The following is an 11,935-nucleotide window of genomic DNA, read 5'->3' on the forward strand; positions in this document are numbered from 1 at the left end:
CGGTGGTGCAGTTGACAATCTGGTCGATGCGCGGAAGTGGGAACGGGTCTTGAGGGCAGGCTTTGTTGAGGTTGGTGAAGTCGACGCACATACGTTCCATCCCACCTTTCGTGGGCACAACGACGGGGTTCGCCAGCCACTCTGGGTACCGGACCTCGCGGATGACACCCGCAGCTTGTAGCTTGCGGGTTTCCTGGACGATGAAGGACTGCTTCTCCATGGACTGTCGTCACGCCTTCTGCTTCACAGGGCGCACATTGCGGCACACCCTTAAGTGATGCTCGATTACACCTCTTGGGACTCCCACCAGCTACTTGGGCTCCTAGGTGAATATCTCCTTGTTCGCACGCAAGAGTCTCACCAGCGCTTCTTCTTGGTCGGGGCCGAGGTTGGCGCCTATGGTGAAAGTGGCTCCCGAGGTCCCGTCTTCCTCAACTGGCACTTGCTTGGTTTCATCCCGATCTTGAGTGAACAACTGCTTAGTTTTTGCTGGCGCGGCCCCTTTAGCCCCCAGGGTGGCCTCATCGACTGGGCGCGCTACCGCGGCGGCTCTGAAGTCGAGCTTCGGAGCCGTTAGGGATTCCTTGGTATCCCCGTCCACGGTGAGAATGCCGCTGCCCCCGGGCATCTTCATGAGGTTGTAGGCTGGATGGGTCGCTGCCATGAACTGAGCCAGGGCAGGGTACCCGAGGATGGTGTTGTACGGGAGGCCGATGTGGGCGATGTTGAAGTCGACCAGCTCGGTGCGGTAGCTGTCGTGGGTACCAAAGGTGACCGAGAGGCGTATTTGCCCTAGGGGGCTGGTGGAGCCGATGTCGACCCCGGAGAAAGGCTTGGTGGGGCGGAGCCTGCCGTATGGTACATGAAGCAAGCCGAAGGCTTCCACAGAGAGCATGTTGAGGCCAGCTCCGCCGTCGATGAGGGTCTTGGTCACCGCCACGTTGCAGATGGTGGGTGTGCACACCATTGGGAGCGCGCCCGAGCTCGTAGTGATAGCTGGGTGGTCCTCCGAGCTGAATGTGAGGTCAGCCTGGGGCGCCGCCCATCCCGGGGGAGCCCCTGGCTGCATGCGGGCGGCGCCCACCTAGCGGAAGAATTGCTTGATGTGGCGATCTGTAGGTGTCGCCCGTGAACCACCGAGGAGGTCTGCTACGGCGAGAGGAGCCTGTGCCATGAAGCGCGCGACGAAGAGGCGGCACAGCTCCTCCCAGGAGGCCACAGAAGATCCTGGCAAGCTGAGCAGCCAGGCATGTGGCGCGCCGGCCAGGGCCAGCGGGAACCAGTTGGCCATGACCTGGTCGTCGCCTCCGACTTCGAGGACGACCTCCTCATATGCCTGCAGGAAGGCCGTCGGATCTGCCGCGCCGTCATAGCAGGGTGGCATCTCCGGCTTGAAATTGCGCGGCCACCGCACCTACCGCAAGGCATGGGTGAAGGCCCAGACGCCCACGGCGCATCCGCAGGTGCCCCCTGGCCTAATCGGAGGGATGTCGTCTGCCATGGAGCGGGACGAAGCAAGCGGAGAGGCGAAGCTTCGACGCACCCCTACTTGGCGCGCCAAATGTCGGATCATGGGTTCCAGCAAACCCTTGAGGTTCGAACACTGGGGTGCTCATGAAGATCTCTCTCTCTCTCCCGCTAACTCTCGCAACGATCTCTAGGCCTAGCTCACCGAACCCAAGGAACAAGAGACACAAGAGTTTATACTAGTTCGGTCCACCGATGTGCTGTAATACCCTACTCCAGTGTGGTGTGGTGGATTGCCTTGTAGGCTGAGGATGAACTAGTATAGTGGGCGAACAACCTCCTGGGGAGAGGTGTTCTTGACCTTGATGAGCTGGTGAGATGGCCTTGGTGGAATGGATCTGATCTAAGATGAGTTGATCCCCCTCTATGATGGTGGTTGTCCTATTTATAGAGGCCCTGGTCCTCCTCCCAAATGTTTTGGCAGGAAGGCACCCCACAACAGCCAATTTCGAAGGGGGACAACTAGTACAAGTTATCCTGACAAAAGGTGGTCTTCGCCTGCCAAAGGCTCTGGTGGTGACGCCACTGTGGGCTCCGCGGTGACCTCTGTCCTACCGTCCTGCTGGTCTTGGTCTTGTTGCACCGATATGGAAACCTTTGCCTGATGCCTTGAGACTCCTCGTCTGCGCCTGCTTCCTTAGCACCAAAGAGGAAACTGGCACCATGTGCCCACTAGCGCCCGCCTGACCTTGGTCGTCATGGCTCACGTCACGCGGACCTCGTGAGGTGCCCCTTGCATAGATATCTCCGCTCCTCGGGAGCTAGCCTAGTGAGGCCACCCCGGAGGAGGTCTTGTGTCGTCCGCCTCGCGAGACTTGGCCCCTCGCGAGGGTCTTGAGTGGTTGTTGCTGAAGATGGGTCGTACCAGGCTGCCGAATGAGCCACGCCTTGGGCCGCAGGCAGGCAAGTCTGGGTACCCCTGTTCCCAGGACGCCGACAACATCTTATCTTCATTATCCTCTATCCCTTCCAGTATTATCATATCTATAATTACTCTCTACAAAATGTAGAGTACATGCAATGCTTATGAAGAAGATTCTGTGCTGAAATTCGTGAGTTATCCTTCCCTTAACATGGAGAAGGGCATTATAAAGTCGGTGTTAACTGTTAATGTAAGTCAGTCCTTCTAGAGCCTTTATCCTCAACTGTTGTTTAATTTGCTCATACTCCGTATCGTTAATTGTTGTTTAGTTTGCTGTTTCTATCAGAATGCATGTTCGCACCCGTAAGTTTCAAGTTTTACTTGTAAAACCAAATTCCTTATTCATACCATGCACATTACTCAATACTCCCGATATGTATGCTTGGTTTTGTGGATCTATAATTCAGTGTGTGGTGAAGTAGCCCACGTTTGCACCTTGTCGTCTCCTGTTTTATCTTACTGATGTGGCTGATGATATGAACAACATGTCATGCACATTAACCAAAATAGATACAATGATTGTCTTTTCCCTTCATCTATGCTTGTTATGTTGACATGGTAATCCAGTAGTGTGGTGAAGCTCCCCGCATTATGAATAATGCCAAATTATGCTATTGATATTTTGAACTTACTCTTTATTTTCTAATTTGAAATTGGATGGAATTGACAGCACAGTTATCATCTTTGTTTATACACGTGCAAAACCTGTCATCTCTCTGCTTGTTTCAGGGTGATATGCCTGATGGTATGCACAAGTTTGCTGAAGGCTGTGAGACAAACCCAACATATATTCTAGCAAAGAATGCAAAACATCTTGAACATAGCGAGACAAACCCAAAGTCTTGTCTTGATGCAGTGTTCAAGTTACTTGAGACTAGCAGTCAGACAAGCTCATAGAATTCGTTGTCTGAATCAGTTTGACTTATTCAGTCCCAAGTTCTAGTAGAAAGGCATTCTGCAACTCAACTTCCACTTGAAGTTCTATCTCTAAGAAATATTGCGGAGAACACTAATGAGAACCTCATTGCTAAATAGCTACACCTGGAAGCTATGACCGACATGCTAGGCCGGTCTCACAGCCTTGCTCAGCAGCTTGTGCAGCAGTTCCCGCGCAAGGCTAACCTTTCTTGAACTGTCTTGGAAGTGATCTTGGTTCAGTATTATTTTGTTACATTGCAATGGTGCCTAGTTTTTGTAATCTGCTTCTTCGTTGCGCTTTATGATCACTGATGGCGAACTTCAACGCCCGGTGGATGTAATATACCATAAATCCTTTATTGTATAGTGTAGGTTTATTCTAAGTTACTATGCCACAATTTCTTTATTGTATAGAGTAGGTTTGTTCTTAATTCCTACTAGTTACTGCCATCATTCGCTATTTGAAAAAAAATCTGATGTAGTCGACCGGGCCGAAACATTCGCCTCTAACGGGCCTGCTTTTTAGCGGGCCACAATTGGGCCGACCTGCAACTTTCTTGGGCCTGGAAGGCCATTGGGGCCTTCACACTTTGTGCCAGGCCCACAACTTAATCGGGCCTATATTCGTCCCAAATTTTAGTTGGGCCTTTAGTGGACCCAACGCTTAGTTGGGCCCATGTAGCTTTGGGCCATTAACAGGTTGAATATTCCGCTAGCCTGTTATGGCCCAGAAGAAACCATGGGCCTTTAGCATGCCAAAATGCATGTTGGGCCTCAATTTTCACAAGTCGTCGATGGGCCTTCAGCAGGCTGAAATGTTGACCGGGCCTTTTTTGGCCCAATTATATGACGGGCCATTACGAGGCCGAAACATATCTTGGACCTTAGTTGGCCCACTGATATCATGGCCTTTAAGAGGCCGAAAGCTTAGTACCGGCATCAACGGGCCAAATTATATGACAGACCTTTAACATGCTAAAAGTCACGTTGGGTTGAACTGTTGCCACCTTTATCACCGGGCGTTAGTGGGCCGGATGTCGCATCGGACCATATATGGCCCATGGGCAGCACGGGCCATTCCCAGCCGAAAGACACACCAGGCTGAAATGGGCCCATGTCTACATCGGACCTCTAACAGGCCAAAAATCACTGGGCCGTAACTAGGCTCAAATATTCGGCGAACAATTAACGAGCCAGATCTGGCTTCGGGCCGTAAATGGGCCATGTTTAAACAGGCAGTTATTGGGCTAGCCCACTAGTACCTGAGTAAGTACTACAAGCCTTTGACTGGGCCAGCCTTTTTAACCTATATGGGCCTCTGTTGGGCCCTGCCACGTGTCGATATATCATAGGCATGTCTCCTCCATTGGATGACGACATCTGGCCCATCGAGGAGCAGACACATGTTTCCTCCAGCCAATGATGATTTTACACGTGGAAAATCCCCATTTGTTCGGGCTGTTAACGGGTTATCGGATCCAAACCAAAACCCGATAGCTTAATGGCGACCCGTTACGGTGGATGCCACATGTCGGTTACCCTTGATGAAAGCATTTCCATGACGCACCATTTATCGTCATGGAAATGGACACTTCCGTGATGATAATTTTGGTAATGTCATGGAACACTTCTACGACAGCACAGGTATGACTATCGTCATGGATGTACATGCATGACAAAAAACGTGACCTACTGTGACAAACACGTATCATCACGGAAGTGTGTTTTTTTGTAGTGTATATTCATGAAAACATAAAGAGTTCATCTCTAAAATCATAGCACTCGGGCCCTAGTGAAAAGCATTAAACATAGGAAAGTCATGGCAACATCAATCTCAGAACATAGTGGATACCAGGGATCAAGCCCTAGAAAAACTAACTCGATTACATGATAAATCTCATCCAACCCATCACCATCCAGCAAACCTACGAAGGAATTACTCACTCCCGGCGGTGAACATCATGAAATTGGTGATGGAGGAAGGTTGACGATGACACGGCGTCGAATCCCCCTCTTCGGAGCCCAGACGGGACTCCAGATCAGCCCTCCCGATGAAGAATAGGAGGTGGTGGCAGCTCCATATCATAAAACGCGATGATTCCTTCTCTCTGATTTTTTCTTGGCGAATAGGTACTTATGGAGTTGGAGTTAGGGTTGTGGGGGCTGCCAGGGGCTCAGGAGCGCTCCCTTTGGGCTTGCGGCGCCTTGGTGGGCCTCCTCTGATAATTTCTTCCACCAATATTTTTTATATATTCTAAAAATAATTCCCCATAAATTTTCAACTCAATCCGAGAACTTTTATTTCTGCACAAAAACAACACCATGACAATTCTAGTGAAAATAACGTCAATCCGGATTAGTTCCATTCAAATCATGCAAATTAGAGTCCAAAATAAGAGCAAAAGTGTTTGGAAAATTAGATACGTTTGGGACGTATCACATATCACAATGGTTGAAGGAATGGTTCGCCAATGCTAGTGATGTTGACCGTGAGACAATGGTGCAGGGCCTATAGTCTGTGGCTAGCTAGGAATGAGGCGCGCGATGGAAAGAAAATTGCGGATGCAAAGATTGTGGCAGAGCGGATTGACGATCACATGAAGGAGTGGAGAGCGGTGCACCAAAGAACAACTCGGACTGTGGAACCGAAGCTGGTAGAAAGATGGAAGCCACCCAAGGTGGGTTGGATCAAGGTTAATGCCGACGGGGCTACTTCAAAATTATAGTTAAATGGAGGAGGAGTGGTCTTGCGGGACCATGATGGTGCATATAGGGGAGGGGCGTGCACGTTCCTCCCAGGCACTTCTGACCCAGAGTTGCTAGAAGTATTGGCAAGCCAGCGAGCGGTCCAACTAGCAATACAACAAAACATGGAGAAGATACACCTCGAGCTAGACAACAAAGGGGTGGTGGCGATGGTCAATGATAAGAGAAAGAATTTGTCGGTTGTAGGTCAACTAATGGAGGAAGTTAAGGAGTTACTACAGACTCGACAAGGGTTTAAGGTGAGATGGGCTCGTAGATCGGCTAATGCAGCATCGCATAGATTAACAAAGGAAGGGGTTAGCATTCAAATGAATAAAGATTAAAGAGTGACTTGAGGTGCCACCAAACTGTATCGTGCAGGTTGTTGCAGATGAGATTCCATACTTTGTTTCATTTATTTTAATTTTTAAAATGCTTTACCTCTAAAAAAACCTGGGAGGGATGCTCGCATATTTTCTATACCTATTTCAGGTTTTTCGATGTTATTTTCTCAATGGAATGACGTGCCCGTCGACTATGAGATGATTATGGCAACTTCGTCAATCTAAAGACCAGTCGGCTTAGTCTCTTGGCTGATTGTCTCACATGGTTATGGTGCGTGTACGTGTGTTTATAGAAGTGAATGTTTGCGCGCTTTTTCAAAATCCAACAATTCATCATTTTCTCAAAGCATAGATGAATTGGCACACGAGGGATTAGGAAATCTGCGAAGTTGGTAAGGTTTTAGCTCATGCATGCCGACTCAGAAACCTCTTATTAATAAACATACAAGAAGTTTTTTGGTGAATACGCATTATTGCGTATCATTTCATTGATAGGGGGTAGTACAGGGTGCAACTCTAGGGATCAGGCGACCCGAAGAGTGCAACATGAGCAGAGGGGAGGATGCTTAGCCTCGCTATAATAAGTCTTAGGTTACAGGAATGATGGATGCTAACTTAGTTGCTCCAGCACGTGCCCACAGGCGGGCCTCATCTTTGATTGTGCGAGCAAGATCATCGTTACAGGGCCGGGCATTGTCGAAGTTAGCGGCGTTGCGATGCTTCCAAATGGACCAGGCGGTGAGCGCGATGAGCGATTTAATCCCCTTGCGATACGAGGCCGGGGCAGTGTTGTTGGTTTTGCACCACCATTCGAAGAAGTCGTCGGTGGAACATGGCGTAGGGATTGGTAGACGGCACCATGAGAGGATTTCATGCCAAGTAATCCTGGAGAAGACGCACCGGGCAAGCAGGTGATCCAGGGACTCGAGCTCTTGGCCGCATAGCTTGCAGAGGGGATTGTGAGGCAATCCGTGGCGAGCGCGGCGCTCAGCCGTCCAGCAACAATCCATCGAGGCGAGCCAGAGAAAGAACTTGGCGCTGTCAGGCGCCCACGATCGCTAGATGAGATGCCAGAGTGGGCTGGCGGTCGATCCATGGAACAAGGCTTTTTATGCAGAACAGTGGTTTGTCTCGACAAATAGAACAAAGCCAGTTAAAGCATCTAGATCCGAGAGAAACCAAGGCCCCTAGCTCCACACCCGCGCCGCCGACGGCCACTCCGGCCCCGGCGTACACCAGATCTGTGGCGGCCGCCGCTCCGGTGCCGCTGCCCACCATGGCCTCTCCTTCCCCCTCCCCCTCCGCCCCTGGCCGCTCTCGTGCGCTCTGCTGGATGGAATCCAGCCCATCCTCGGCCGGATCGGAGGACCGCTCCTACCGCCAGGCCCTCTGCTCCTCGGCGCCCACCTCCCCCACCCCGCCGCTGCCGCCCTCCCCGCTCGTCGTGCGCCTTGGACCCCGCTCCGAGGTGCACCGGGTCATGACCGAGGCCACGCCAGCCGACGAGGGCGGGTGGGAGAGGGCTTCTGGTCAGCGCCGCCCGCGTCATCGCCGGGCGCCGCGTCGTCCGCCTGCGCACCCCTCGCCCTCACCCGCCTCCCCCGGCCAGCTCCCTTGCCCGCCGTGGCTGAGTGCCTGCGCTGCATGGGCGACCACCCCCGTTCGGAGTGTCGGCGGGACGTGTGGTGCCTCCGCTGCCACTTCTTCGGCCATGTGGCCAGGTTCTGCACCAACCCCCGGTACTCCCCTGCCTCCGGCGCCCCCGCCGCAAAGAGGCCGCTCGTGTCCTCTCCGTGCTCCTCTGGCTCGTCTGCCCCCAGCGTGGATGGCCCCCTCCCGACCGCGTCCTCCGGCCTGTCCCTCTCCTACTCCCTGAATCCGACACCTTCGGCCTCTTGCGCCACCCCGCCTTCCCCGCCGGCCTCCTCCAGTGCTGCTGGTTCCGCCCCTGGAGTCGTCATTGTCGCCATGCACGGGCATCGCAAGCTCCGCCCCGCAGGGGCCGTTTGCTACATGCCTCGGACTATCCGCCTCGAGGAGGCCGAGCGCGCACTCAACCTTTCCCTCGTCGCCGTGGTGGAGGGAAACCGGCAGCGTGCTTCCGTTGCCGACATCGCTGGCGAGCTCTCCGCTCGCTTCCGCCTTAGCCCGGACGTGTTTTCCGTCCACCGCTGCCGGGATGTAGAGTTTCTCCTGCGTTTCGCGGGCGCTGCGACCCGGGCCCGCGTGGCCGTGGCCCCCTTCCACGCCCCTCGCTTCCGCCTCATCCTTCATCCTTGGAGCCATCTCGCCGGCGCCGAGCCCGTCTCCCTGCGCATCTCCGTTGACATTGAGATGACTGGCATCCCCGAGCACGGCTGGGACATCTCCTCCGCCGTGCAGCTGATATCTCCGTTCTGCCTCATCGATCGTCTGGCGCCGAAGATGCTTGACGGCATTGACATGTTCGTGTTCCGGCTTTCGGCATGGATGGCCGACCCCGATGCCATCCCGCGGTCGTCGGAGCTCCTGCTCGCCGAGCCCTACGCCCATGCCGGCGCCAACCCCGATCTCGTCGACCGCTTCGCCATCGAGCTCATGCGCTTCCCCGTCTCCATCCACGTCCGGCGCTCCGCAGATTTCTGCCTCCCCGGCCCATCGCAACCTGCTTCCGAGCCTGCTGCCGGTGGTGGTGGGGGTGGCTCGCCGCCGTGCCCCATCGCATGGCCGCGCAGACATGACTTCCCGCCTCCCCGTGCTCCCCGTGGGTCCCCCCGGCCCATGGAGGCAGTCGCAACCACTCCGGTCATCGTCGCCGGCGTGCTTCTCCGCCGTTCTGCGGCTGGCATGGCGTTCTTGGGCCCCATCCTCCTATTGGCGGCTTTTCCTGTGGCCCCACGGTGCACGCGCGGCTTTCCCCTGGCACTGGCGTCACGACCACTACAGGCCATGGCTTGGCTGCGGACCTGGTCGCCCCGGTTCAAACTGGGGCGCTGACCAGCCCAGCTGGCCCCAATCATGCAAGGTGCTCATTGGCGTGGCCCGCCTCGGATCCCGCAAGTTGTCGCTCGTCCCCACCACTACTGCTGCTGACGCCCCCAGCCCCGCCCGACAAGGACGCAGTTGCTGATTCAGTGCCGCTCCATGCCACGCCCCCATGCCAATCCCCTCCTGGTGGCAATCCCGACCCCGCGCACATAGACAGTGCTTCTGATTCAAATCCTGTCCTGGGCTCTCCAATCCATCCTGCCCCAGTCCTTGTGGCCCCCACTGCAGATCCCCAGGCGGGCCGCACCAACCTGCTGCCCCCGCCAGTGGAGCATTCTGGGCCCCCACCGTCCTCGGCCTCTGCTCGCCCAATCTCCGTGGCACAGGGAGCCGCGCACGATGCCCCCCTTGGTGGACTCGTCCCCACCATCCCCTCGCGCGCCCAGCCCGCCTCGTGATTGCCAACCTCAAGATTCTCTGGTTGCGTCCGATCCCATTGGTGGCTCGCCACATGTCGCCTCCAGCCTGGCCAACCCTTCCGAGGCCATGCAACCCACGTCCGGTGACATGTAGCTTCCTGCACCTACGTCCAATGGCCAAGCCTCATGCCCTGTTCCGCACCATGTGCTGACCCTCATCGGCGATCTTCGGACCACCGTTGCGCCTATCCTCCCCACACCGCCGGTGCGCCGCAAGCGGGGCGAGCTGCCGCCGAACTTCACGCCCAGGCGCAGTGGCCGTATCACCATGAACAACAAGGGCCTCGATTCCGCGACCAAAGCGAAGCGGGTGCTCCTCCGTCGCCTCGGCCTCCTATAAGAGGATGAGCCAGTTTCCCCGGATGTTTGGTCACGTTACACTCGGCTCTTCGAGCGCCCCCTTGCCGCTGGGGTCGTCCAGGCTTTTGCTGATTTTTACGGGTGGTGTGTTCCCCTGGCTTGTTTGATGGCGCTGTGCCGCCACAGCCAAGGATGGTCGAGATATGACACCCCCCCCACCCCCACCGTGTACCAAATAATTTTAATGGATCAAGACCTCAAGTTTATCTTCTGGAATGTCCGTGGGTTAAATTGTAGAGCCAAGCGCACTGCAATACGGACCGTTGTCACCTCCGCTTCCCCCTATGTGGCCTGCCTCTTGGAGACCAAGCTCTCTCTGGTCTCGCCCGCAATCATCCTCGAAACGCTCGGTCCCCTGTTCACCGACTTCTTCTGGTTACCAGTAGCAGGCACGCGCGGCGACATCCTTCTCGCATGGCGCCCCGATCATCTCAGTCTTTCTAACCCCGCTATTGGATCTTACCACGTCTCCGCCGTGGTCTCCACCATGTCGGCCACGAATCCCTGGTGGATCACTGGCGTGTACGGCCCGCAAGACGCGGATGATAAGATCGCGTTCCTGAACGAGTTGCATGAGCTGTGTGCCACCATGTCTGAACCATGGCTTCTGGGAGGGGACTTTAACATGGTCACTTCCATTGCGGACAAGAACAATGGCCGGATTAACCAGCGTACCTCCAGCAGATTCCGGCGCTTTATCACAGACCATGCCCCGCGTGACATATACATGCACGGGCGGTGCTTCACTTGGTCGAATGAGCAGGACATCCCCACGCTGGTTCGCAACGATCGCGGGCTGTGCACCACCTCCTAGGCCACGGGACACCCGCAGCACCTCCTCCGCTGCCTTGCCTCCGCGGCCTCGGATCACTGCCCCCTCATCCTGGACTGCTCCCTCTGCTCGCCTGAGAAGCGACGATTCCAGTTTGAGCGCTTCTGGGTCAAGCTCAAGGGGGTTCTGCCTACTGTGGAGGCGGCCTGGCACTCTGTCCCCGCGACGCCGACCCCTTCCAGCGGCTCTTCGCGCGGCTGAAGGCCACCGCTCGCCACCTCCAGAGCTGGGGCTCCCGCTCCATCGGGCACATCACCTCCCAGCTTACCACGGCGCGCGAGCTCATCTATCGGCTTGACGTCACGCAAGACCACCGCGCTCTTTCGCCCGCCGAGACCTGGCTCCGGCGTGAACTTAAACGCACCTACCTCGATCTAGCTTCCCTCGAATGATGCCTCGTGCGCGAGCGCGTCCAGCTCCGCTGGCTCAAGAAGGGGGACACGAATGCCGCTTACTACAAGATCCATGCCGCGCACCGGAGCCAGAAGAAGCGTATTCTCATCTTGCGCGTGAACAATGCGACGATCACAGACGCGGCCTCCCTGTCGCGGGTGGCCTACGAGCACTTCTCCTCCATCCTTGGCACCGTGAATGCCCGGACCCACTCTCTCAGTCTGGACGTGATCAACCACCGAAGCTTAGACCTCCTTGAGCTAGATGCCCCTTCCGAGGAGGATATCTGGGACGCGATCAAGAAGATGCCAACGGGCAAAGCACCTGGCCCCGACGGATTCACCTCCGAATTCCTCCGGGCGTGCTGGCCAATCATCAAGACGGACATCTGCGAGGCCTTTGACAAACTCTATACCATGAATGGGCGTGGATTCCACAAGCTCAACGA

At 55.4% G+C, this 11,935-nt stretch overlaps 1 protein-coding gene across 1 annotated transcript; it reads right to left on the reverse strand.

The window, feature by feature from the left end:
• Positions 1–7,043: 7,043 nt before the first annotated feature.
• LOC147965521 (uncharacterized) lies at positions 7,044–7,466 on the reverse strand. Its single transcript, XM_087530493.1, has one exon. The coding sequence runs from the start codon at positions 7,464–7,466 to the stop codon at positions 7,044–7,046; it is 423 nt and encodes a 140-aa protein (XP_087386619.1).
• Positions 7,467–11,935: the final 4,469 nt, after the last annotated feature.

This window comes from Triticum urartu, chromosome 6A, assembly GCF_056163025.1.
Source record: "Triticum urartu cultivar PI428250 chromosome 6A, HENAU_Tu73, whole genome shotgun sequence".
Classification (NCBI taxonomy): Eukaryota; Viridiplantae; Streptophyta; class Magnoliopsida; order Poales; family Poaceae; genus Triticum; species Triticum urartu.